This window comes from Pseudomyrmex gracilis, unplaced genomic scaffold (assembly GCF_002006095.1).
Source record: "Pseudomyrmex gracilis isolate BER0280 unplaced genomic scaffold, ASM200609v1 scaffold_7, whole genome shotgun sequence".
Taxonomy (NCBI): domain Eukaryota; kingdom Metazoa; phylum Arthropoda; class Insecta; order Hymenoptera; family Formicidae; genus Pseudomyrmex; species Pseudomyrmex gracilis.
In genome coordinates this window covers 335,664-362,629 of record NW_018020591.1, presented here as the reverse complement: position 1 = coordinate 362,629, position 26,966 = coordinate 335,664, and the positions used below count along the sequence as shown (strand labels likewise).

At 41.3% G+C, this 26,966-nt stretch overlaps 1 protein-coding gene across 4 annotated transcripts in view; it reads right to left on the bottom strand.

The window, feature by feature from the left end:
* The window catches only part of LOC109859052 (glutamate receptor ionotropic, kainate 2-like), a 133,274-nt gene that overhangs the window by 87,303 nt on the left and 19,005 nt on the right, over positions 1-26,966 (bottom strand). For all 4 annotated transcript variants that reach the window (XM_020436910.1, XM_020436927.1, XM_020436919.1 and 1 more), the window contains exon 3: positions 12,782-12,943. In XM_020436910.1, coding sequence (XP_020292499.1) covers positions 12,782-12,943 — 162 coding nt within the window. The remainder of the gene's footprint in view (positions 1-12,781; positions 12,944-26,966) is intronic.

Sequence of the window (26,966 nt, the reverse complement as noted above, 5' to 3'; positions counted from 1 at the left end):
AATTCCCTCACATAATGAATTATTTAAAACGCAATAAAAATATATATTAGCCGTTTGACGTCGATCGGTCGCGTTTGTTATCCCCAAGAGCACACAGAAAGAGAGAGAAAGAGAGATAAAAAGAGAGAGAGAGAGAGAGAATCCAATTTATTCGGGTCGTGACGGACAGTTTCAGAGTTTCTCTGTTCGAGTTTCTCCGCGACGACGACAACGTAGCCTACAGCTTTTGTCGCTGATGAGGTAAAAAGTATCTACGAAAAATCCCGAGAATAAACGCAATTTCGCGCATTCATCGAAATTTGCGAGATAAAACTGTGTGTTTCGTATGGAGAAAGTTCCATCCCGCAATATCAATTGCAAAACAACCTCTTTGTGTCAAACAGTGCGCAAAATTTGCGTATTAGTAAAAAAAATTTTTTTCACTAACTTCAAAGTTTTCACTTTACGTGTAAATCGTACACACGTGAAGTGTACATGTAATAAATAAAAAAAAAAAAAAAAAAAAAAATTAAAAAGAGCTACAACGCGAAAGCAACATTTTCAACACGCAAGATCAACGATCTCTTTCCTCTTTCTTGAGGAACTCATCACTGTCGCGTAATTGCCGTTCTTTTGTTCGAACCAATTGAACCGACTAGCTCCCATCTGCGGTTCTCCTAAGCTTAAGAACATTAGTTGCGTTTCTGAGTTTCGCACTGATAACCTCATCGCACAAGCGCCACTTCATTACCGCGAATCTCTAACTTGACGCTATCCAAACGCCGGCAGTCAATCGCTCACAGTGTCCCCGATTGATCCTATGCATAGTCGAGCAATCCGAATTCGCTCGCCCGCTTCATGTTAGTAATTACATCATCGCCGAGAGACGGACTTTAAAGCGCCAATTAAGTGCCCCGCCTTATCGATCCCCGGAGTTACAGAGTCCTCCGAGGGGTGCTTGAGTCGAACAAACCGCGCAGTTTCGGCGAGAGGCCGCGAAGCGAAAAATCCAATTTGTTCGAATGCCAATAAATATGTTATCCGGGCTTCCGCCCGGGGTTTTATCCGATAGAGAAAGTCGTGCGCATCGATACGTACAAAGTATATATAGAGGTATCGCGCGAACCACGAGGTTCCCCCCGTTCATTAATCCTTTAACTCTCGACAGTACTCACGGGCGATGTTCGTTTTATCGTCTTCGCGCGACTTCGGTCGGAAGTCGACCAACTCGAGCCCCCGATAAGCTCCACGAAATGTTCCCTCCCCGTCGTGGAAACACACTTCAGAATGGGGGGAATTCCGAGGGAAGTGTACGATTTTCGTGTAACGATTCCGCTTCAGACGGAACCCGTTATCCTTGTTGCACGCGAAGGGCAATGTTGGCTGGCGGTCTCTATTTCAAGGGCGCAGTAGTTCCCAGTCTCTGGATGGCAGTAAATTGGAAAACGGAATCGATAGCGACGATAGCGGGGGTATGGCGTATTTTCGCGGTGGAGAAATGTGTGGAGCGGAGGGAAGAGGAAGAGAGAAGGATATATAGATCGATGTGGCAGACCACGGGGCGTCCGGAAACGCGACGAAAATAAGAGAAGGAGCGGAGGCGAGCGGAGGCGAGCCAGCCAGCCAGTCAGCCAATCGTATCTGAATTTGTTTACGACGACAGCGCGCTGTCGAAAAAGTTTCTGTGGCTGACGTCAACGTCGTTCGCGAGAAATACGAAAGTTAACCCATCTCTTCTCTCTCTCTCTCTCTCTCTCTCTCTCTCTCTCTCTCTTTCCTCTTCATTTATTCGTCAGCTCGACGTTTATGGCGTACGGATAAGAACACACCCTCTCCTCGATCTCGCTATCGTCGTTTTTAGAGTGAGTTTCAGCGGGGAATCAATCATATCTCGAGAGGATTGAAGACGCTACCGACGCTCCTCTTAAGACTTCGGGGAATCCCTCCCCCCGTGCCTGGAGGTCAGCTCCATTTCCAGGATATAAAAGTCCGCGCGTTTCTTGGCCGTGAGACGAGAAGATCTCATCTGCCGAGATCCGTGCGATCAAAGTTAACGTCTGTTCGGCCGGCACAAAAGGCCGTTAAGAATTCGTACGTCTTTCTAGCGCGAGATTCCGGACAATAAATCCGAAAGGAAAAGCGTCGCACAATGAGACTCGGAAGGGCCATCGGCGCCTGGTTCGAGTCGCTCCTTTTCTCGACTCTCGAGAGGGGTTCCTCCGTTCTATACGCGACGATTCTTCGATCTATCCGTCGACGACGAAAAACCGACCGACTCGAGATTGTCGCGAGAAGTTCTGATACGTTATGAGCTTGGCCGCTGGCCACGAGAGAGCCCCGCTCACTCTCTCTTTTTTTTTTTTTTTTTTTCTATCTCTCTCTCTCTCTCTCTCTCTCTCTCTTTCAACTCGCAGTGCCAATGGCTCTCGCGATGATGAATCTAAACCGTGCGAGGTGTGACTCCCGCTGGTTAGGATTGTGCGGAACGTTCTTCCTAATTTCGCGCGAACCGAGCGAGATAAGAAGAAGACGGGGAGGGCTGCGTTTGAATCAATGGCGCGAGAAAACCGGAGATAAAGCCCGACGCGATGCCCCCTCCCCCCGCCGACATGAGTGTAAAAAGGAGTCATTACGCGCGACGATTACGCCTCTTCTTGTATCAACTTGTGCCGCTTTAACGAATCTTAATCCGGCTGCAATTTAAAACCGGCAGATATCCTACTAGGACAACTTTCGACGGTTAATCAAGTTGATTAGCATTTCGCGCGAAGTAACTTCGTATATAGCGTTAGTTTACGCATTCAGCGTTAATAAGTCATTGGGTGAAACAATAGCGTAAATCAGCGTGTCTCTCTCTCTATCTCTCTCTCTTTCAAAAATTTTCTTTCTAACAGCGAGTTGAGATTAGCGATCGCTCTCTTCCTGAGGAAGAACAATCCTACGCTAATCCATATTTTACCTCCGGTATTACGACGCAGTATTTTTAGAAATATTAAAGCAAACTGCTCTCCGTGCAAATCCCAACGAGAAATTATAAGTAGGGGCGGATGGGCGACGTGAAAATGTGAGCGGCCGGACTCTCATAATTATTCTCCCCGCTCGTAAAAAGGGTCTTGCCGGGTCATTGCCAAGACATTCTCTCGAGACGCGGTAGATTTAAGCCGCTGTAAAGAGGAAAGTGGTCCCCTCCCCCTCCTCCTCTCTCCCCACCTCCGGTTTCTTGCCAAGAACCGGAGTGAAAAATCTGCGTGATTTGCGGTGCATATCCGGTTTAGTGACGATGATTGTAACGTCGGATGTTTTTTTTCTTCTTTCCACTTTTTGAGAGACCGCCATCTGCGCTTTTCGTCGAAAATATTATACACCGCGGTGTGTTCTCCGTCGAGAGTTCGAACGTTTCTCGTAACTTTACGCTAAAGAGGTATAAGAGTTTTTCGAGTCGACCTCTATAATATACTTTTTAAGATTCCCTTTGTGGTTCGAAAACTTTATAGTTTCCTAGGAGGATAATGCAGGAGCGTATTATTTTACGGCGCCGCGGCGTATCGCGTAACTAGCGGCCTTATTGGCGCGCTCTTTCTTTTATGCTTCTTTTTAAATTATCGTATATGCATCGAGACCGGGACTTTAATAACCGCGCATGTCGAGAATCCCTTTCCTCAATTTTCTCCCTGTTGAAAAGAGCGCCATACTAATTGAGTTCGCAACTTGTCGTAACGTTTCCAATATAATTATTGATTCTGTTGGCAATAAGATACGTGAACATTTCTTTCTCTCTCTCTCTCTCTCTCTCTTTCTCTCTCTCTCTGTTTCTCTTTCTCTCTCGTATTTTTCTCGCAACGACGCTCGAATCTCTGATGACGACGGAAGGGAGCGCGGCTTGTTAAAAATTTGAAATACGAAATGACAGGAGTGTATCTGACGGCGAGCGAGTCAGAAAATACAATCTGGTGTTGGTCTGTTTTTTTTTTTTTTTTGACGTCAAATCACATTGACAAACCAATGGGTGGAACCCATTTCTTCTGTTAAGTTTTCTTTTTTATTGCTCGCATTAAATTAGCGGCTTGATATAAATTAATTAAATTTTAATTTATCATAATTTTAAAAATATTAATTTTTAAAAATCATTGTATTACACCGAGCGAATGTATCTATCGGATCGTTTAATTTAAAAGTTTTTGGAGTCAGTGAACACGTGCATCGACGCGCGTAAATTCAGTATTCATCACATGTGTGTATTATAGTTATGCGCAATGTTAATAAGTATGTAATTATTGCGTAATAAACTGTGCTGTTATTAAATTAAATTATTAACAACAGTTTATTGAATTCTGTTAATGTTGTTTATAAAAGATGATATAGCTTTTAATGTTTCAATCTATTATTTTATCATTCACAATAAGTGCGTGTGTACAACAATTAAAAATTAAATCAACATAAAATATATTCGAAAGACTACTTCAATTCTCTGTAATTTGATTCTCTTTTTACATTTATATTTTACATTTATATTTTCTACACGTATATTTCCCACTACACACAAAAAAGTTCAAGAAAATAAAAAAAATTCAAAAAACGCGTTTAAGACCTGTTGCGAAATTGTCAATTAACTTCTGTATAGTTACGCGTGTCTTTATCGCGGAAATATTCATTACGCTCGGGGTGACTTCGCAGCAACGACATCTTGTATTTGCAAGTACAATCGGGCACAGTCTCTCATTGCTCCGAACCGAGCAAAGTGTAATCGTTGTAATCGAAGTTTCGAATTGGCAAACTTTCGCGATATAGTGTTTTCTTTGACTTGATCTTTATACACTTCGACTATGTTCTCTCTCTCTCTCTCTCTCTCTCTCTCTCTCTCTCTCTCTCTCTCTCTCTTTCATCTATCTCATCTTTAAACACGCGCGAAATTTTTGTTACGCGATAACTGATAAAGCTTTTATCTTTCGTCGTAAAATATTACGATCCATTAGGAAACAAAATAATGCAAAAAAAATATATATATAACAAAACATTCGCGAATATTTTATTGATGCGCTATCAACAATGCCAGAATTGGAGCAGAGAATTTTACGCAACAAACAGACACACGAAAAATATGGAAATAATTTACATCTTTTCAGTGTATTTTTGCGCAAGACGCGAACGTGCTCTCTCACGGTTTGTGATGCGTTTTGCATTAAATAATCGCTCGGGATGCTTCGAATCCTCGGTGGATTACGCGTGCGAGTTTGGAGAGCGAGGCAATAGCGAGAGACGGAAAGACGGCGCCTCGTTTTGACGGAACAATGTATGTATCCTGCCGTAAGGATGTCCAGCGCTCTTTTCAGTTGCCTTAACGAGGAGTCGAGCACCGGTCCTTTTGATGTCGGCAATTCTCCCGTACCGTCAGACCATCAGTTTCGTTCAATCAGAGTAATTGCGCGTTAAATCTCTTTGCTCGACGTTGAATCAATTTTGCACCTATTCCGAGGCACGTTCGTATATATATATATATCGCTGTCGCTACGATGTTTCTCCGCAACTTGTTTCTCTCGCTCTTGCTTCTCGCGCGAGGCGAGTTTGATTCCGTTCGATTAGTCAGCTGAGGAGAAAACGAAAGATTCGACATCGCGGCTCTCTCCTCTCCCGTTCTCGTGCATTCAAAGAATCCAAGAAATATTGCCGCAAATCTTATTCGTCTCGCATCTCTCGTGACGTTGCAAAGAGTTTTGTGTGCGCGCCACCAAAGATAAAATAATTCGATGATACACACGCGCGCGCGCATAAATAAAAAAAAGCGCGCGTTCCCGGTATCGGAAGAGAAGAACGAGAAGGTGGAAGCTGCGCGTAATGACATTATTGATTTAAAGTGAGCGCGTGCTTTCAAATCTCCCGACGGAGCGCAACGCTTTCAAAGTTCTATCTTGGAAATAAAAAATTTCCTCGGCTGAATTTGTTAGAGGAACACAGCGCGAGAACGGGGAGGGAGGGAGCCGCGCGATGGAACGCGTGTTCTCTCTCGCGCATGTTTCCGCACGTTTGCGTGCAACCGCGAATGCAACTCAAGGGGGTAGAGAGGGAGGACCGCGCGACTCGGGGCGTCTGCCACGTTTCTGTCGATACTGATTTCGGCAGGGTATGTATCTATATGTATTTTATATATATGCAGATATATATATGTATATAATATATATGTATACATATGGCTGGTTTGCGTATCCTTCCGTCTGGCCCGCTCTTTATTTTGCTAACTCGCGTCTCTATCCGCCTTTTCCTGCTTTTTCCCAGTCTCCTCCGCCAATCCTCTCTCCGCGCGCGCCGCGCACTTTCCTCCACCGCGCCGGTACTTTTGCCCGACTCCCGGCATCTTCGCGAGTCAGGATGAAAACCAACGTGTGCACAAAACTGCGGCGGAGTGACGGAGAGAAATTGAAATTTGAGGAAGCATCGGCAAAGCGCGAGAGTCGCCGCATTTTTCTCATCCCGCTCTGCGGGTCGGAAGTGCGCGATTTTACAAAACGGATCGTTGTTGAACGCTCGACCGCGCGGAAAAACTTTCTTTCTTGCCGCGGAAAACGAACGAGAAAGCAATCGCGTAATTAGCAACGCGTTGTGCAAACGCGGTGTTTACGCAATTTAATAAAATGCAACTAACAAACGTGAAATTTCTATAGAACACACGCTGTTTTGAAAAATGCCGCTGTGAAGTCAAACTTACAAGGTTTTTTTTTTTAACAAGAGAATTCTTTACGCGACAGCAATCGACGAACAAAGCGCGGGGAATTTAAAAAAAAAAAAAAAGAATCTCTCTCTTTCTCTTTCGGATACGCGCGCATATATATCGACGATGGAAGGGAAGGAGGAGGCGCGGTGGGAAACGCAGATTAAGACTGAAATATAGCCCTAAGCTTTTTATTCTGCTGTCGGTATTATATCCGGGGATTTATTCACACGCGACAGCAAATCCGCCCTCGCGGCAGCAAGAAAAATTCGAAATCGAGTAATCGATAAACATAATTTCCGGCCTCGTGTCCTGGAGAATTTGCGACGTAGATTTTATATATACATATACGTATATAAAGAAAGCAACGAAGAAAGAAAAAAATCGCATCGACACATCTGAATGCGGCCAATAACCGGATCGGACAATATTATTATTGATAGGAAATAAATTTTTCTCGCGAGACGGTCGAATAATCTGTTACACGCGACAGCGAAATCGAATTAATTCTTCGCGTTTGTATGCGCGTGTGTGCGCGCGCGCGCTTCCGCGGATCTCGGCCGATTATTCGCGACAGCGACACAATCGTAACTCTTCTCTCGCGTTCCCCTCCCCTCCCCCGCCCCTCGCAAAGTTTAAATTGTTGAGCAAGCGGTGGTCCGCGACAGCTCTGACGGTGAACTAAACTACTCCGAGGATTAAACTGAAAGTCAAATTCGCGCGGGATTTGCCGCGGGTATCCATTATTTGCAGATTTCATCCTCCCTTCGCTGCCATATTCCAGCGTTTACGACGCACAAAAGATGCGGAAACAATAGCCGCGCGACTATAAAGCTAAGAATGTGACGCGGGGGTGACAAATGAGGCTTTACATTTGCCTCTACGAATGACGATACCGCCCCTCAAATGCTCTTGTTTAAATACGCGTTTCGTATATTGTTCTCGTTCTTCTCTCCGGAGAAGATTTCGCGCGAATTTTTCGCCGCAAAATCCCTTTGTGAATGTTCCGCGTGCATAATACATCTGTTACTTTGAAGCGAACAAGTCGAATTAACTGGCAATGTTTGCCAAGTTTATTCTCGACGATGTACAATATATTTCACGTTTGCGAAGTCTGTGAATTGGAATTATTTAATTTTCCACCGACGCGAAAGCAAGCGTAGTTTTTTTTTTCCTCAGTTCATCTCAGCTGCAAATTAAATTTCTATTCTTAAATTAATATCTCTATCAAATTCAAAGAAAACGTTAATTTTCATCTCAAAACGCGTTGCATTTTTTTTATCGAACAAATAAAACATTCTACTTTTTCTCTGTTTCCGTCAGAATGTCTCGAGATCCTTCTGTTCATTAAAAAAAAAACAAAAAAAAACTCGAAAGTAGCTCATGGTCGAGTTCCGAAACGCAGCTCGAAAACCGTGTTCGGTGTAATCGTGACCGAGAAACCTTCGCATCAAAGATCGAAGATTGAGAGCACTAGCGGTGCATGAAGTATGCGGTGCTTGTGAGCGGAATCGGGAGCACCTCTTCGATGAGAGCAACTCTCGAACACGCGACATAATGCAACGACGGCGCTGAATCTTGCTGGTTTCCATCCGACAACTTCGGAAATTACGTGTTTATGTTTTGCGCAAAGTCCCTTCGTTAGCGAATATCCCATCGAACTTTGCTCTCTCTCTCTCTCTCTCTCTCTCTCTCTCTCTCTCTCTCTCTCTCGCGCGAATAAAAAATAATTAAAAAAATTCAAGGTCAAATATCCGACAAATTAAATTTGCAAGATTTTAAGTTACTGAAAATTTTGATTTTTTTCTACATTGCATCGTTGTCGTTTCGCGTACGCGAAAAATCGAGACCGTTCGCGTAATCTCTGGCGCAACTACTGAATGTAAAGGACCACTTTCAGACGCGCGGGCAAATGGCGTGTGCAATGTGTGTGTATTATGAGAGCTCAACGAGAAACGGAACCCATTGGCTAGCGCCGACTTGTCACGTTGCCATAGCGCGAGAGAACGTAGTTTGCATGAAGGAGAATACACACGTAAAAACCTGAGACACGCGCCGGTCGTGTAAACGAGCGATGTAAAGACGCGATGATAACCCGGCGAGAACGAGAGTAAACCACACGACGGCGTCGTTGCCGTCGAAAAATAGTGTTATTTGCGTCGAAGAATGCAGGTGTTCAGATTTTTACGGTTATACGCGTACGTGCTATCGTACGAGGTTCTATCGAATTTCCTGCGAGACGCTTCGACGTCTGCTACACTCGAAACTTGCAAACCCAGTAAGTTTCTCCAGGGGTGTTTTAAATCGCCGAAAGATATAGATTTTTCGTCATTAAATACAATTCGTGTGGGAGAATTTGAGCTGACAACGTCTGAAATGATGAAAAATATTTTTTTTTTCTATTTTTTTACAGTGTTTTTTTATGTTATTATTATACGTCTCTTAATTGTGCAAGGAAACATTACAAATTGCGAAACTTTTATTCAGATAAAATGTAGGACTGAAAGAGAGCGAAAATATTTAAAAAAAAACAAACTCGTTCTCGTTGCGAATTTTAATAAGTCGGATTATAACAGAAAAATCCGACGTTGTTCTCATCAAAATGTGCAAATATCAGAATTAATTATTTTTTGTGTTAACCGTTGTGATAAATGAACGAGCTTCGGGGTGAAAAAAAAAACAAAGTAAGCTAAAGAGTATCTTCTATCCTACAAAGCAAGACTGTGGGCGAACTATGACACGAACTGGTTTCGAAGTGGCTTCCTATACTACACAGTTCACAATACATGTATATATACGTTTTATCGATCCGCGCGGCAATTCCGAGCCAATGCCACCGGCAAAAGTTTCTCCGGTTGCACGCAATTGAAAGTGTAGATGCATGTTGCAATATTGTTCGCACTTGGTATTAACCTCACATGAGTTAACCTGATTTATTGCCATCAACAATGTAACGCTGTACATATATATACATTATTTATATTGTGTATATATATATACACATTACATACGCGTGTAAATAATCGAGCCTGTCGAGAGAAATTATCAAGAGAAATTATTGACTGCTACAGAGTTACAGTCTATTAAAAAAGAGGATAACGTGACCGTAAAACTGTCGATAAACGTGTGACATAAAACTGAAAATTAACAATTGCCTGACGTCTTCGAGGCATACTTTTCGCTAACTCAAAATACGTTTCTCAAAGAAAGGTTGTTTTGACAATAGTGACGACTGAACGCAAAATTAATACAAAAACATTGTTTTGTATGTATCTTTGGTTTTTAAATAATAAAGTTTTCTATAAATTAAAGTCGGTCAGGTGCTTCCTTGATAAACTGTATTTTAAACGAGAGAGAAGTTGTATAAAAAAGATACTGTGTATACTGTTTTGTATAAACAAGCTGTACGTCGAACAATTGAATATTGTCTGACGGAAAATATGATATCTGTTCGCGCGCACTTTTTAACAGATGTTTACACGTTTCTTTTGTTTCAACGTTGAGAGCGCGAATTTAATAAATAAAAAATTTAATAAAGAACGTAAATAATAACTTCGAGATGAAAAATGTTTATAAAATACGAAAAGTCCAATACCGGAAATCGAATTACTACACACACACACACACGCACACATAAAAGCGTCGGGAATATTTATATAATGTAAAATAGAAATATATGAAAGAAAGAGAGAGAATGCGTATGTTTTAACGGATTATGTTAATAGAAATTGATACTAATCGGATTCCATAAATGAACTTTTCACGCTGCGCACGTTATAAGAACAAGAGAATATAATGAAACCGGACGTTTGTTTTTTTTGTGTTTGTTTTGTTTTATTTTTTTTCCAAATATATTAAGCCGTTAAAAGAGAGACAGAGATTGCGTTTCTTATATTTATACAACTATGGCACCACTAAAATTATGTAATATCACACGCGGTATTATCGCTATCCACACTTTTCAATATTTTTACGAAACAAAAAGAACGTAATGCCATTTATAGAAGTAAAAGTAAACGAAGATAGATTCCATTGACTGTAAAAAATCTTTTATTCTGCTGAACTTTTGCCCCACAAAGAAATTTTATTTGATAAAAAAAAAAAAACGTTTTAAAAGAATTTTATTTGTCAGAAAAAAAAAACAACTATCGACCGTGTTGCGATTGGCACGATTAATGAAATTGAAAACGCGCGCGCGCACTTTTGCTATCTAATTCCGTCTATCAATATCAATCAAAATGAGCATTCTGTGCACGATCGAGTGTATACCACATGTCCGCACAATATGTTCGTGCGTTGCCGCTCGCGCGCGAACATGATTAACTATAAAACTCTATTTCGAGGGAGAGGAGAGGAAGGTGGAGAGGGCGAAGGATCCATTTTCGCGGAATAAAATAGTCTGCTAGCGTGATACGCTTTGCGAAGAATTATGACGGAAAATCCGGGGGACAGCTGCTGGGGAAAAAAAGCGAGAAAAGAGAACGGCAAATCTACTCGCGACTGATTTTGCTACTGGGATTAGTTGTAAGCGCTCGTGTCGGGACGCAAAAAAAAAAAAAAAAACCAACGCGACTATAGCGGATTAATTGCAACTATGGCGTTTTTGTGAATCTCATGGCGAAATCGTAAAAAGAGCCGTTTTCGAGCATCTTCCAAGAGGGAGGGGGATGAAAAACAAGTCAATGCTGCCTCTCGTAATCGAAGAATGATATCTATTTTGTTTTTAAAGTGATTAATTATTTCAATTGTTTGTCTGTGACTAATTATGTTTTACTATTCATATTATTATTATTATTATATTAGCAACACAATGAGAATCGCATTTTGCCGCCGACAAAGTTCTCGCGAACAATATCGCGAGAAAAATGAAAAATGATGAATTTTTATTTCTACATTTTTTGTTTTTCTTTTTTTCAACTCACTCCGTACAAGTAAAGCAAAACTTTTAACGATGTCAGAATACAAGCCGGGATAATGGTCCAAAGTACATGTTCGATAGCCAGGAGCCGGAGAAGGATAATAACGTGTATGCTACTTTAATAACGGCGAACGGCGAGTAAGCCTGTTATTCTTGGTTAGTTTATACACGCCGTCAAGACGATAAATTTTGCTTACGGTAACGCCTTACACCGCGTATAGAACGCCAGACTGGAAGGACTCTCAAGGATATATTCAAGATATTCTCGAGTGCTCTCGAGATTGTCATGATTTTGCCTTGATAAAGCGGCTCTTTGTCTCGACTTAACGTCGAACATTGCGTCTTTTATAGATCACCTTTCGCGCGCTTCCGCTTCTAATAAAATTATTTAAAATTAATTATATCGTTTCCCGATACAAAACTATTAATTGTTCGAAGCAGTTTTGCGACACTTTTGCGAGTGCCGACATAAACAAAAACATTTCGCAACAAAGCGCGCGCGCGGTGGTTGTCTTCCTCAAAATTCTCGAACCGCAATAAAGTAATAGGTCAAAAAACTTCGTGTGTTCGCGCCGAGCGATAAACCATGTGCACCGCATCTAAACATTTTGCAACTTTCCGTAACTGCGCGTGGAAACAGAAAAAAAGAGAGAGAGAGAGAGAGCGAGCGAGCTTTTCGAAATAAATCATTTTTGACACGGGCGCGGGGGCCCGCCGTGAGATTAATGAGCGCGAGATGTTTTTTAACGCCCGCGAAATTTCTTTACGGACGCGTGTGCGCGATGCGGCACAACGGCGTCGTTTCATTACACGGCCACCATCATCCAGCCGGGAATATTTTCCACGCTGCTCAAATGTCAGTCCAAATTGCTGTTTTCTTGCGCCGACGTGGATTACGCGTAATAATGCAAATAAAAATGCAATTAAACGCCGCAAATAAGACGCGCGCGAAGAAAAACCTGATGTACAAATTTGTTTCTTTGTTTCCGTGTTTTTTTTTGGTCGCGCATACACGTTTCGCATATTAAATTTTTCCAAGATACGTGAGATTTTTTACCGAGAGAGTTCGGGGGGATGATAATATAATAAAAATCTCGAATTATACATTAAAGCCGCGTTCAATCGCGTTTACATGAAAAAAAAAAAAAAATACACAACGACGCGAATAATAGAGCGCTTACCCTTCTTCGACGCGTGGAAAGAATCATCTTTTGGCACGTACTGGATGTCGTACTCCAGCGTGGTCTTCGGCAGGATAATTTTGTCCTTGTTGATCTTGTAAACGGCGTACTTGAAGGCCAGCTCCGTGCTGCTATCCTTTTGGTCATGAGTGAATATAGCACCTGCAAATGTAAGCACAAAGAAAGGATTTAAGGATAGCGTTAATCCTTAAAGTGAACATTTTCATCGCCGCACTGATAACACACACACACACACACACACTCTCTCTCTCTCTCTCTCTCTCTCTCTCTCTCTCTCTTAAACGATCAAAGTTCGTTCATCTACGTTAATAAACTGTAAGCTCCGAACAAGGTCGAATCTCATGTAACGGTGTTTACGCACAGTTTTGACGTCGTTTCCCGGGAAATTTGTTTGCGCGTTCGTTGGACTCTCTTTATATGATGCCATATTCATGTTACATTTGGATCTCCGTGTGTGAGAGAAAAAGAGAAACAAAATATATTAAAAAAAAAATATTAAATCGATAAATACTAATTGTTGGAAAAAAATTTGTTACAAAAATCAGTGTTAAATGAATGTTTCTTTGATTGTTTTTGATGTGCTTGTGTGTGTTACCGAACACGAGAGCAGTGTCAATTTAGATCATAGAAACGAGCTCGCCAAACGACTAGCTGGTCTGTTACTGTTGATTGATATCGCAGAATCAGTCCATTTGCGCAATATCAAGGCTATTACACATATATTAAGCGCATAATATCCTTGACATGTGATTACGTGTAGGTTGTCTCTCGTATAATATATGCCGTATAATAATTGCGTAGCGATATAAACAAGCTACTGTACACGTCATATATACAAGGTGACGAAAAAGTATCGCAACACCTGAATATCTCAGAAAATATAAGTTTTACAGAAAAGTGTTTCAGACAAAAGTTGTAGAGTTTAAAAAGATCTATTTACTGATTGTATCGCTTGACCTTGCATGGCGCCGCCACGGTCAGGTCACGGTCACATCGATTTTAAATTAAATGGAACTTATTTTTTATTGCAAATTCCTATAGCTTAATTCAAGAGCTTTCCAAAACACTGTGCTAAAGTTTATTTTCATTAAGTACTTTTTGAGTTATGAAGAGTGAATATTAGAGTTACCCTACAACTTTTATCTGAAACACTTTTCTGTAAAACTTATATTTTCTGAGATATTCAGGTGTTCCGATACTTTTTCGTCATCTTGTATATCGTATGTTCGTACGATTGACGTATATTATCTCGTTTAATGGCAGGCGAGAGGTGTAATATTTTTGCTGAACATATTTCACAACCGTGTACAACCGTCGTTGCGACGTGTAAGTGCAAAATCCTGAAAAGTACCTCGCGTTTTTGAAAAAAAAAAAAAAAAGATTCGTCTACGTTAAAAATCGCTATGCGCATATTTAAGCGACATGCTCGAATGGAAGATGCATTCTAATAAGACCTATTCATCGACCGACACACCGATTACACAGCCGCCGGGTATCAATAGCGCGTCAAAGGTCGTGCGCACAAGACTTTTTTTCTTTCTTTTTTTTTTTTAAAGAGGTCACGTTTGAAAAAGTCTCAAGAATACACCTCCAATTTCATCGAACAAACCGTGAAGACTCTGAACGTGTGTCAACCCGCTTATTGCCAACTCTGCGGTCAGGTCGTTTCGTTTTCTTCGAAGACACGGAATACTTAAAGTTCCGCGCATTGAAGATGGATCAGTCTCTCCCTTCCGGTATTCAAAACGTAGCAGCGAAAATGCCCGGAGTCGTTTGCTAACTAACAAATGTTTTTTTTCCGACGCGATAAAAAAAAAAAAAAAAAAAAAAAAAAAAAAAANGTCAGGTCGTTTCGTTTTCTTCGAAGACACGGAATACTTAAAGTTCCGCGCATTGAAGATGGATCAGTCTCTCCCTTCCGGTATTCAAAACGTAGAAGCGAAAATCCCCGGAGTCGTCTGCTAACTAGCAAATATTTTTTTTCCGAAGCGATAAAAAAAAAAAAAAAAAAAAAAAAAAATAAAAGCGACAGAACGTGTACCTGACCTAGCACCAGGGGCGATTTTATGATTTAAACACGAGCGCTGATTAAAAGCGGCAACCAGCGTCACCGATTACGTCGACAAAAATACATTTTTTTTCTTCTTTTGAAAACGAAAACTTGTGCCGTGTTATTGCCGTTTAATGGACTATTGTATGTAATGCGTGAAGTGCTTAAAAAAAACACTTTTGCTTTAAAATATTTTATTAATTACATTGTCGCACATATGCGAAGAAGAAAAAAATACATAAAAGTCATACATTTGTCTTAATAAAACAATAGTTTTTTTTTTTTTTTTTTTAAATTAAAACACCTTTTGCCATGTAATATACATGTCGAGTGCAATGTTGCATCCAAAAATATTATTACATCCATAAATGATGAGAGATGTGGAGTTAATTAAAATTTTCACATTAGATTTTAATGCTTGAAAAATAAACGTATAACCGCCAACTCACATATCCGTAACGACGTGCGTGATTTGTTTGCATAAGGAGGAGAGAGGGAAAGAGGAAGGTAAATCAAAGATTTAAAGTAATTTCGTTTCGCGCGCATCGGGAAATGAACATTGAGAAATATATATTCAACGAGATTGAATTTAATATCGTTAAAAAATTGTCATTTTATCTCGTCATTTTGTCTCGTTCGAGTCTTTTTGTGTTTTGTCGAAGAGTATCGCGAACGTTGAAACGCCTGCTAATATTAATTACTTTTTTCCGGAGATAGACAGAAACGGGTTTATTCGATCGTGCAACAGAATGAATAGGGTACATCGTGAGCGGTAACGAGTTCTCTTAAGTATTTACGCCCCGCACGCCAAATCACCGGTTCTCTCCATTCTTCGCTTTTTTTTTTTATCGGTTCTTAACCCTTTCCCTCGATATTTCTCTTTCTCTCTCTTCCTCTCTCTCCCGAGTCCGACGCTCGCTCTTTTACCTTTCGTTTCGCCGCGCGCTCGCCGTAACTAGCTAATCCATTTATCTGTAACGGAGTGGATGCGCATTAGCCGTCTTCCATCTCTCATCCCGCAGTATTGTTCGCCGTCACTGTGTAACTTCTCTCTCTCCGCGCCCATTCTTTTTCCCGTTTCTCCGCATTTTCGCTGTAACACGTTAAGCACTCGGGGATCCACCCGGAAATTCTCGCGACGACTTCTTTCCGTATTTTCTTGCGATCCCCATCGTACTACAGACCTCCCTTTCCCTTCCCCTCCGCGTGTACTTACGACCCATCAGTTACGTTTAAATAAAAAATAAGATATACCTCAAAATACGTTCGCGTTGCTTTCAACGACCACACAGCACGATCTCACGGTTATCGTTTTAATTAAGATACGAGTATAATACGCGTAATTATGACACGCGTAAATAATAGCACGAAAAATTATTTATTCGTTAATTACAACATGCAAAGGCGCGTGTGTTTAATTGATTGTAAAATATTATCAATTAATACATATATACGTAGTAAATATACAGTAAGTGTACTCGCTTTTGTATATATGTATATGTAACCACGTGTGTTTATTTATATTTGCCAAATACCAATTATAGTATTAGTTTTTAGTTAATTATAAATTTATTAATTAATACTTTGCTATTTCACTCACACGCGCGCACACACGCAGATGAAAGTTAATTACTGTGAGCGATTCTATCATACAAATTTCGTTAACGGAAGAATAAAAATTATAGAACATGTGAAATATAAAAGAAATGTAAATACTGAATAATGCGCAAAAATGAGAAATTATTCTCCATTTATTCTACGCTATTTTTCAATAGAAGCCCCTGTACATTCATACTCGGTCGTATTGTCAGTATTACTCATAAATTCAAAATTTCACATATTTACACTAATTGGTAACCAGAAACTAAAACATGGCAATGTTCCGGAAAAAAATTTTTCTATATGTGATCTCTGTTCCCCACCGCAAAACTCTCCCCCTTTTTGGGCTTCATACAAACTTCGAAATTCCACATAACATGTATGTTATTAATATACACGAATTATTGAGAAAAAAAGTACACTATCTTAATGGAAAAATGCCGGCGGTCTAAAAATTAACGGGAGTATTTGCTCGTAAAGTTAAAGTTCGCAACACAAATAAGGTAAAATAAACGTAAATGTATAAAGATAAAAATATGAAATATAAAGATAAAGCAATTTTTTTATGATATGTGTGTGTGTGTGCGAGGGCGTGTAAAGATTGATATTTTACAATTTAATAAAAACTTAGCAAACGTTTCTCCTCCACTCTGTTTGAGCCGCTCTCGCAATTTTGCAGTGAATTTCCCCGAATTATTTTTCGTCGCAAGTTTTCATGCACTGTTTTTCCAAAAACTCCTGTAACCGTACTAGCGTTAAATCCGCGGAAAGCATTTTTGAAACACGGCCGGAGATTACCAGCGGTACAGGGCTGATGTTCAACGTAACGCATCGCTTCATTGTGACATTCATGGGCTTTGTGTGCGCGCATTATAAGAACCGGTAACAAAAATATCAGCGTGAAGGGGATTTTATTTCGCGAGTCGCGCGAATTTTTATTGTGTCGTTTCACTTCGATGTAAAAATTCAAAGGATATAAAGAAAATTCCCGCACTCTATTATAAAACACACCGGCAGGAAGCGCGCGCAAAAAATATAATTCGTCAAAGTAAATTATAATCTTTACTTTTTTTTTCATCGCAAATTTTTTTTTTTTTTTTTTTTTTTGTAGCAGTTTTCCAGTTTTACAGTTCGCGATGCCGTTAATTCGCGCCTCACCTTTTCGCTCTCCCGTCGTACGCGAAGTACGTATAATACAATACACACGACGTATTCCATACGTGTATGTATATTCATAGCCATCCGCAGCCAATTCGCATGCTGATCTCGGTCAATCTCGTGGGATCTGCGGCAGATTTACGAAGGATCCGCCGGGTTAATATCGCTAATTCCTCTCGATAAATGATAACAGGTTTCGGAAAGCAAGCTGCGCACGTACGTGTATATGAAGCTTAAGATGCGTTTTCCCACCGATAGAACAATTCGAACGTTTCTCCCGTCGAATATATCCGGGAATATACACTGCGACGATACGAGCGCGGACTATCCCCGGAGATCTCTCGACAATTTTCCGAGATGGCTTTCGATATATACGACAGAGAGAGAGAGAGAGAGAGAGAGAGAGAGAGAGAGAGAAACGAAGACAGAAATATTACACGCAAAAGAAAAGACCAAATGGCGACCGCGATACGGGATTATCGCCAAATAAAAGCGCTCAACGCTTTTATTTATCGCCTCTCTACATAAAATACACCGATAATTGTTGCAATTCCTTCGGATGTTGTCAAACTCCACGCGATAAATTGCGGAAATAAAAAAAAAAAGAAGCGACGTCTCCACATTTTCTAAAATCAACTCAATCTTCTTTTCCGAGAGAACCAGCTCGCTTTCTGACATCGATTTTCCTCACTTTCTCTTGATGCGCAATTTTCGCGCATAGACGTTCCCGATATGATACATTTTCAACAACAACGGCGCTAACGAGAAGTACGTCGCGCTTGCTCGTTACAATGCCTTGTGATTATGTACGCGTACATGAAATTAAAGGAAGAGTCTCTCTCTCTCTCTCTCTCTCTCTCTCTCTCTCTCTCTCTCTCTCTCTCTCTCTCCTTCTCCTTTTCCCTTCGTGATGAGCAATGGGAGAAACTTCGGGACGGAGAAATTTACTCTCTCGAGTCGTAGCTGCATTCGCATTTCTCGAGATACAATTTGACGCAGCTTGCACGAAGTATTAAAGCACGCTCCGCACTTGTGCACAACACTCGACTTTAGTTCTCTCTCTCTCTCTCTCTCTCATCTCTGATCAAACGTGTAACTTCACGGATCATGAGGTGAACGCTTGATCGCGTAATTAAACGACAATTAAATCGAGTTCTATTCAAGTTAAATGATTATTATCGCGCAAAGTCATCGAAAAGTCGTTGCGTTAATACAAAACTACATGAATGATAATAAATACAGAACGCGCGCCTGAATGCGCCTCCGAGGCGCCATTCGAGCGATATCGTTTGGAACGCCTGAAGGCGTCGATAGATGACGAGACTTGGTTAAACGCCATACACCGAACTCTGAAAACGCCTGTAGGCGCCGAAATATCAGCGAAAGGGTTAAAAGTAAAACTCTCAAACGTCGCGCATTTTCTTAAATTTACTGATGTCTACAGAGACATCGCTCTTATTTCGTCTGGTCAGAAACAATAACAACCGGAAGGAGACATTGACGCGAATAGTTGGGAAGTTTATACGACGTCGGGGAAAGAGAGAGAGAAAGAGAGAGAGAGAACTCGCGACATTCAAGTCGCGCAGTTTCTTTTTCTCGCAGATAAGCGATGCTGTGTTTCTCTCTTTCTCTCGCTCGGTCTTCGCTCGATTACTTTTATCAGTTGCTCGTGGATAAAACTTCGCTATTTTGCTACATAACACGACAAATTCAATCTCTCTTCTTGTTCGCTCCCTCCCTTTTCCATAGAAATGGCATTATTCCCCGTGGAAACTTTCTCTTCTCGGAATGTCGCGCAGTAAAATGGAACAGCGCAAATTTTATATACTTGATTAAGAAACATCATAATAATAAGGAATTCTTGTTACGGTGTTTGCGAACACAGCGATGGCAATACCAAACCGAGTTTCGATGTGTTTGCCAAAAAGATAATTCAATACGCGCGTATCGTATTCGTTAATAAAATTCATTTCTGTATTCAGAGACAGTTCCCGATCGCGCGGAGATACTACGCAAGCATACTTTATATCTCTTTCTCTTTCTCTCTCTCTCTCTCTCTCGCAACTCCCGAGACTTTGTCGCGAGCATCGCGAGCTTAAATTTTGATTGTCCCGCGTTTTCTTTGTCCTTCCATTTCCGCGACGAAGAAAAGCAGAGAGTCGGATTTCCTCTTCCAAACAGGGAAGAGGGAAGGAGAGGAGGGGAAGACTCGAATTTCATCGAGCAAACGACCCTCTCTCCCATCCAGATAAGACTATAAGGCGCGGACGAGTGCGATGGTGAGGGAAAACGGAATAAAGCGGCAGCTGATGAAGAGAGGGTTGACAAAAAGAGGCACGAGGAACGAGGACGGCCCCACGTCGGTTCTTTCAGACATTTTAAAAATCACTCTTCCCAGCCGTCACTCCCCCCTCCCCCCGAAACAAGAATGCAAAAACCTTCTCGGGGGGAGGACGGGGGAGGAGGAAGTCAGATCGGGAAACGATTCGCAGTAGATACGGGGAGGATAAAGTGAGAGGCGCGTGAAGACGGAACAAAAAAAAAAAAAAAAAAAAGAAAAAAGATGAGCGACGGAGAGATAAGAAGATGAGCGCAGATCAGGGGCACGGTCCTCGGAAAAGTGAAGTGAAACTTTTTTCGCGAAACTTTTCCATTTGACCGACGGATTATACGGGAGTCGCGAGAACTCTCCTTCGCGGAAACTTCGGCAAAAAAAATCGGTAGGAGGGGGCAGAGGGGGGATTGCTGTGACAAGAAGTTGATGAGTGAAGCAAAGTACGTTACGAAACTTAATGACAATTGTGCGATCTTGAGGAAAGCGAACGCGTGTGTATTAGCATAGTACTTTTCGAACAAGTTTCGCACGCGTGATATGAGTAAAATCAGCGGAATGGGTTATGCGTAAATGAAGAAAATCAACACGGAGAAACGTCAAAACGGTACGAATGTGAAATTCAAACCAGAATTACGTAATCCTAATTCGATACGATCGGAGAGGTGTGAGTTACCGCCGAGCGGTTTCTCCGCCGGAACGGATTTCCTCCGCCGCCGTCGCCCAAAGTCGATATAACGCAACCAGTTTGCAACCGAGATCGCGGTTTATCCGAGAGATATCTGTCGCGATTTGAAGTCATTAAGTCGCGCGGCTACACGCGGCTCCCGGAAGGGGAGGTTTTATCATTTGTCGCGAAAATTCGCGAAATCATCGACGACAAGGTTTATTTTCAAATTCGCACATTTGCCGCCCAACGCACAATAGCATTATTCTATTTGCACGAAACATTGAACTGAACACGCGCTACGGTGATTAAAAAGGAATCAACAAAGAGTGAAATAACTGAATTTACGAAACGACATTCGCTAACGGCATCACATTGCGTGTTCATTAATTACTTATGTCGACGTAAAAGCCGATTAAAACTCCGTCGGTGTGTTGATGGATAGAGGATTTACCGCGCGGAACACACACTCGGGGAACCCCCGCCGCTAATTCTCTCTAACGAGTTATTAAACTAATGTCTCTCATTAACAGAAACGCTCCCTCGATTGCGGAAGAGCGGTAGCGTGTGAGAGAGCGAGCGCGTGCGCGCGCGATGCTCTCTTACGTGCTGATGCGCGCCGGGCGCACGCGAATGCGCCGAGCGTGTACGTGCCACTTGAAATTGGTCTCGTTAGTATGCCGCATAGTTTCAAGTCAAAGTGCGTTTGCGGCAGCAGCTACTCTGTCACGCACACGGAGAAAATCGTGTGCGGGACGAGTTTAACAACGCGCGTCGCCCCATTAAACGCACGATCCGCACTTGTGTGTGACGCTCGACACTTTCTTCCCGTTCCGGGAAAAGTCGAATATTTCTCTTCAATTTTAAAGACCATCTTATCTAGTTTTTTTTTCAACAGTTTTTAACACAATTTATTGATGACTTTTTTTGCGAAGAAAATGCGATCTAGTTGACATCCAGTCGGTTTCAAAAAACGTCGACAATTATTCTCTCTCAAACTTAAACGTTGGTTAAACATTAATTAGCGCACTAATAGCGCGATGTGTGCGATAATATCTGTGATTACGCCTGCACACGCGTAATTTAATTACATTTATTTATTTGTATCCGCATTCCCGGGAAGCGCGCAACTAAAAATGAAATTTTTCGTCTCTCCGGTTTTTGTTTTTGCGCGCGCGCGCACGAGATGTGCCTTTTCTCCAGAAACAATTTCGCGCACATTAAATAATTTAACGTGCGGTGCGCGTTACCGACGCAAATTTGGGGAGACGGAATTGAGCACTGTGCTCTATCCATTGTACGTTGAAGTGCAAAAGAACCATTGCCCAGATGTAGTTATCCGCGAATTATGCTGTTGGCGGTCGTGTCTGGCGATTCACTCGTGGCGAAGCTTCCGCATGAGCTTGTGGTAGTCCGCAGAACCACACTTTGAGAGGCGCTGTTCCGCTAATGCAATTTCTGGCACGATCGATCTGACTACACGCAAAGACCCCCTTCCCCCTCTCTCTGTAGAACATGTCGAATTTATCGAACATTTATGCAAATTTGGAATAGATCTCGATCACGGGCCCGCGCATAAAACTTTCTCGGCGTTTTCGCTGGTTACACAATTACGCCTTTCAATTGTGAACGTCACACAAGAGAAAGAGAGATGTGTGTGCGCGCGTAAAAAAAAATTCTTTTTTTCTACGCGCGACATCCCCACACATGTACTCGTAGATAAATTACGAATCAAATAAGAGTCTAATTATCCCAACGTCTGCTTAAAGAAAAAAACGTTCTCTCTCTCTCTCTCTCTCTCTCTCTCTCTATTCTATTTAGAAAAAACAAATATTTCTCTTAAATATAAAATCTCCTAACAATTTTGCATTCAATACGTCATAGATATACGTGCGTTGCGTGGTAGGTGGAACACCTTGAATTGAGTTGGGATACATCTCTCCCGGCGATAACACGCTCCGCATTCGGTTCGCGGATTTCGTACGTCGAGTTCCAATATGTGAAAATTACAACACCATACGAAATCGAATGAGAACTTAGTTCGCGGTTGTGCTATCAGATAACAAGACGGGGATTAAACTACGAAATGGAACATTCAATGTTCACGGTTTCATTTCTCTCTGTGAATTACACGCGGTTCAAATTTTTATAACGATAAGAAAACTTTGTGCAACACGATTCGAAATGCTCCGAGAGAGAAAGAGAGAGAGAGAAAGAAGGAGAGAGAGAGAGACCGGCGTAAGAGATATTTCCAGAATAATACTAGAATAATGACGACGGGGTATTTGCAAGACGATCACAATGGCATTCCAATAACCGCGACGGTGTATCTTCTGAATTCTATCGACAGTCTCTCGTTAGTGTGTGTGAATGTGTATGTGTATGTATGTGTGTGTGTGTGTGTGTGTTCGTGTTCGTGTTCGTGTTCGTGTTCTCGTCGAGCAAGCTCCGGGGTCTTCCGGCGAGTGTTACTCCGAAACCGCAGCCCACGTCGAGATTGAAGGAATCCTCATGCTTCCCATGAATACGGAATCAGGGTTTTGTAAGTTCCAATCTGCCTGTATCTAGCATAAGCGAGCTCTCGTACCTACCCAAAAGAAACTGTCTGCGAAGATATTTTGTGGTGGACCTAAGTAAATCGAATCTCAAAAAACAATACCGGTTTTTTTTTTATACAATAAAAAACAGAGAAAGAAGTTTTCTTTTTATTAAAATATCGAGAAGAAAAGCGAGGTGTTTTTTGCTCGACTATTCGAGAAATCAGAGACGCAATTTTAATGTCTTTTTTTCTCTAAAAAAAAAACAGAAAAAAAAAACAAATTCCATTGACTCAAAAAATATTTACAGTCTGATAAATAGAAGAACTTGCGATTCATTGGGTGAATTTTTTCAAAACGTTTGCAGACGTTTCAAGAAGACTTGAAAGACTTCGCGGGGGAGGGGGAGGCGAGGAAGGGAAAACGAAACAGAAGGAAGCCGGAGTGCCAACGAGAGTTAATTTAGTTCGTTGGATTGCGAGCGAAAGTCAGCCGCCAATTTAATGGCGGGACCGAAAGGCGAGGTATTTAAATTAATGGCGCCGACAATCGGCGCGTTCCCGCTGCGAGGTCTTCGAGGTGACATCCGGTTGCCGTAATTCATTTATGGAGAGAAGACCTCCCCTTTCGTAGCGTATAAAACGACGATCTTTTCACACGAGGCAAAGCGTAATCGATTTCTCGTTTTCCGACGTCATTTCTTCCCCGTGGAAAATAATTGCGTGTATAACAAAACGCCCCCGCGTTGAGAAATGTTCCGTGCGAAACACGTCAAGATTGGGGGAGGAGTGAAGGCGCGATATGTCGCAAATCTTTCACGTTGTATTTTATCTTTCCCAGCTTATTAACGATCTAACGCGCGCTCACGTATTCACACACACATTAATTTTTTTTTTTTTTACAATATATTACAACAATAATATTTATATCTCACTTGAAATTCATTACACGTAGCTTCGTCGCCGTGTAAAAACCTCAATATAAAATTTATTAATAAAAAATATAATTTATAGAACACGTGCTTATATAATTTGAGATATAATCTCGGGTCAATTTTTATTCTCATGCGGATTAGCATTTCCAATATTGCCTCTCGTGGCTAGATGAGAAAGGACATTAATCGATCATACACATGAGAAAGGGAAAGAGTGCGGCGCGGTAGCACTCTGCGGTATAAAATATCACAGAGATTTTCATTGAAAGTTAATAATATTTTCTTTTAACATTCAAGAGTCTCTCGATCGAGCACTTCGATCAATGAATACGTAAAAATGAGAATAATGAAAATGCGCATATTTAAATTTCATAAATAATTGTCGCTTATTATAATTTCTCTCTCGAATGTGCGTGTGCGACAAAAAAAACACGACGTTGATTAAAGACTGCCAGGGGGGTGGGAGATTATGTCTGTCGCCCCCGTTCGCGGCGGACATTCGAGTTCGAGAAACGAACACGCGATGAATAATTCGGCGGCTCTGAATCGCGAACTCAATCGTCGGAAACTATTGCTGGCAACATCGAACGCGTTTTCACCGGCAAACTAACGCATCTCCGAACTAGCGGGGGGAAACAAATCCGGGGGTGTTGAATAATGCAATATGCGCCTGGTACCGGATTAATGTGGGTTGGTACCCGCGCGCGAGTGTAAACTTCATCGATGCGTCGTGTGTACGAAGTAACTCTGGATAATAATAAACATCTCCGAGCGGTTGCATAGAGCTCAGAGAAAAAACGAGAAACGTTTGAAAAGACTTGATTTGCCAGCTCGCGGATTTATGTCGACAAGAATAAGAATCTGACAACTGATCGCATTTCTACCATCGTATTTTTGTTCACAAAAATATTGAAAATATGTAAATATGTCATGAAAAATTGAAAAATTTCAATTTAATTCTCGCAATTTTCTCTATTTAGAACACATACGTAAAACAAAAAAACTCTGTTTAACAATCACAGAACAGACATGTTCGGTGATCAATTACACGCATCGATCTATTGTGTTTTGTACGTAAAAATATTTGCGGCAATATGTAGCGTGTAATTCGTCATAAAAACAATTTTGCTTCAATTTTTGTATATAATTTTATAGTTAAAATATATAAAAAGGAAAGGGCACGTGTTTTGTTCGTAAAAATAATTGAGGTAATAATGTAATATATAATTTGTCATTAGAAAAAAAGAACTGTTTTGAATTTAATGTTCGTAATTTTATATTTAAAAATACACACGTGTAGATAGAAAGCGCCATTGAATGTCCGCGAAACAGACAATTCCGAGTTATCCACATTGTGAGCACGCGCTCGACGATAATAACGCGAACGGATAGATAAGGCGGAACCGAGATTACGGAGGCTAAAGGATCATCGTCATGGGGCGGCGCGGAAAATTGCTCGGAGATATGCACGCACTCGCCGCCGCGCATATTCTTTCCGTACAAACAAAACAAAAAAAAAAAAAAATTCCTCAAAGATATACATGTCATATTCGGCGGAAGTTCCCTCGAGCAAGATGCCAGATCCGTCACTACGTGATATATGTTTTTATCTTAAGCGAAGGGAGAAGAGAGGGATATACATATATGTATATGTAAGAATCGTCGCATTGCAGATAAAGGGAAATTTTCTGAGAGTGATAAATGAACTTTCGACTATTTCTTCGCCGCGCACGTCGATTCCGTTTACGCTCTGATGTTTGCGAACGGCAGATATTTGTGTGATTTCAATTAATCATGCGTAAACGCCATTCAACGTTGTTATCGGCAACCGGGGGTTGGGTTATTTCAAATAACATCGGAAACAATTTCATGCTAATGAGCCTATCTCTCGATTCGGAAACGCCGAATGTTTGTCTGAGATCAGTCAGTACACTCGCGAACAGCCCTCGTCCGGCAGTGATCGGCAGTGGTCAAGGAGCCTAATATTGTCGTTAACTCGCGCGAAACCTCGAAAGTCTCTCGCGTTGATTTTAATTGATTTAAATTTAAAATCGATTTCAATTCACACGTCCGAGAAAGTCGACGCTTTTTGTTTGATCAATAAATCGCGATGCGCGCTCTGAAAATTTTGCTAACGGAACCGGAGACACCGAGGTTACAGCAAAGAGAAAAAGCCATGCGTACTTTTCTCTTTTAATGATAATCCGACCGGACGAACGTTCGGGAAGAGTCAACGTCCGAACTTGGTGATTGGAACGGGTCCAAGACGCAGCGTCTACCGAGAGAAAGAGAGAAAGAGAGAGAGAGAGAGAGAGAGAGAGAGAGAGAGAGAGAGAGATATCTCGGAAAATATTTACTATTTCCTACTATTCTTTTAGACGAGTCGGTGGATCCGGGAATTCTACGTTGCGATATGTAAGTACGAGAACGCCGCGAGCTACGTCGTCGCGTTTACGTCGCAGCATCTCTTCTTGAACTTTACGCGTCCGTCGGGAGAGACGCGAAAAACTCGTTGTTTTTTATTCCGATGTTCCATATTATCAGAACGCATTTCATCTCGGAAAGAGCAACAGATGTGACAGTCGCGGCCATCTCCCCCTTCCCTCTACTTCTTCCCTTTCTTCTTCTTTGTCTTCGCTGAAACTTGTCAAACCAATTTTCTCGAGATTGAAAAGACAGCGAATTGCTTACAAACGTTTGTATAATACTTTACTGTGTCGTTTCTCTTTTGACTGGTTTCGATGTAAAACACATTCGTAAAACAACTACTATACTTCAAGAGTATGTGCACGGAAAAAAAAAGTCTTGCTATTATATGGTCAGCAAAAAAAAAATGGTTGACCCTACGAAATTTTTTGTTTCATCAACAAAATGTTTTGTTGGCAAA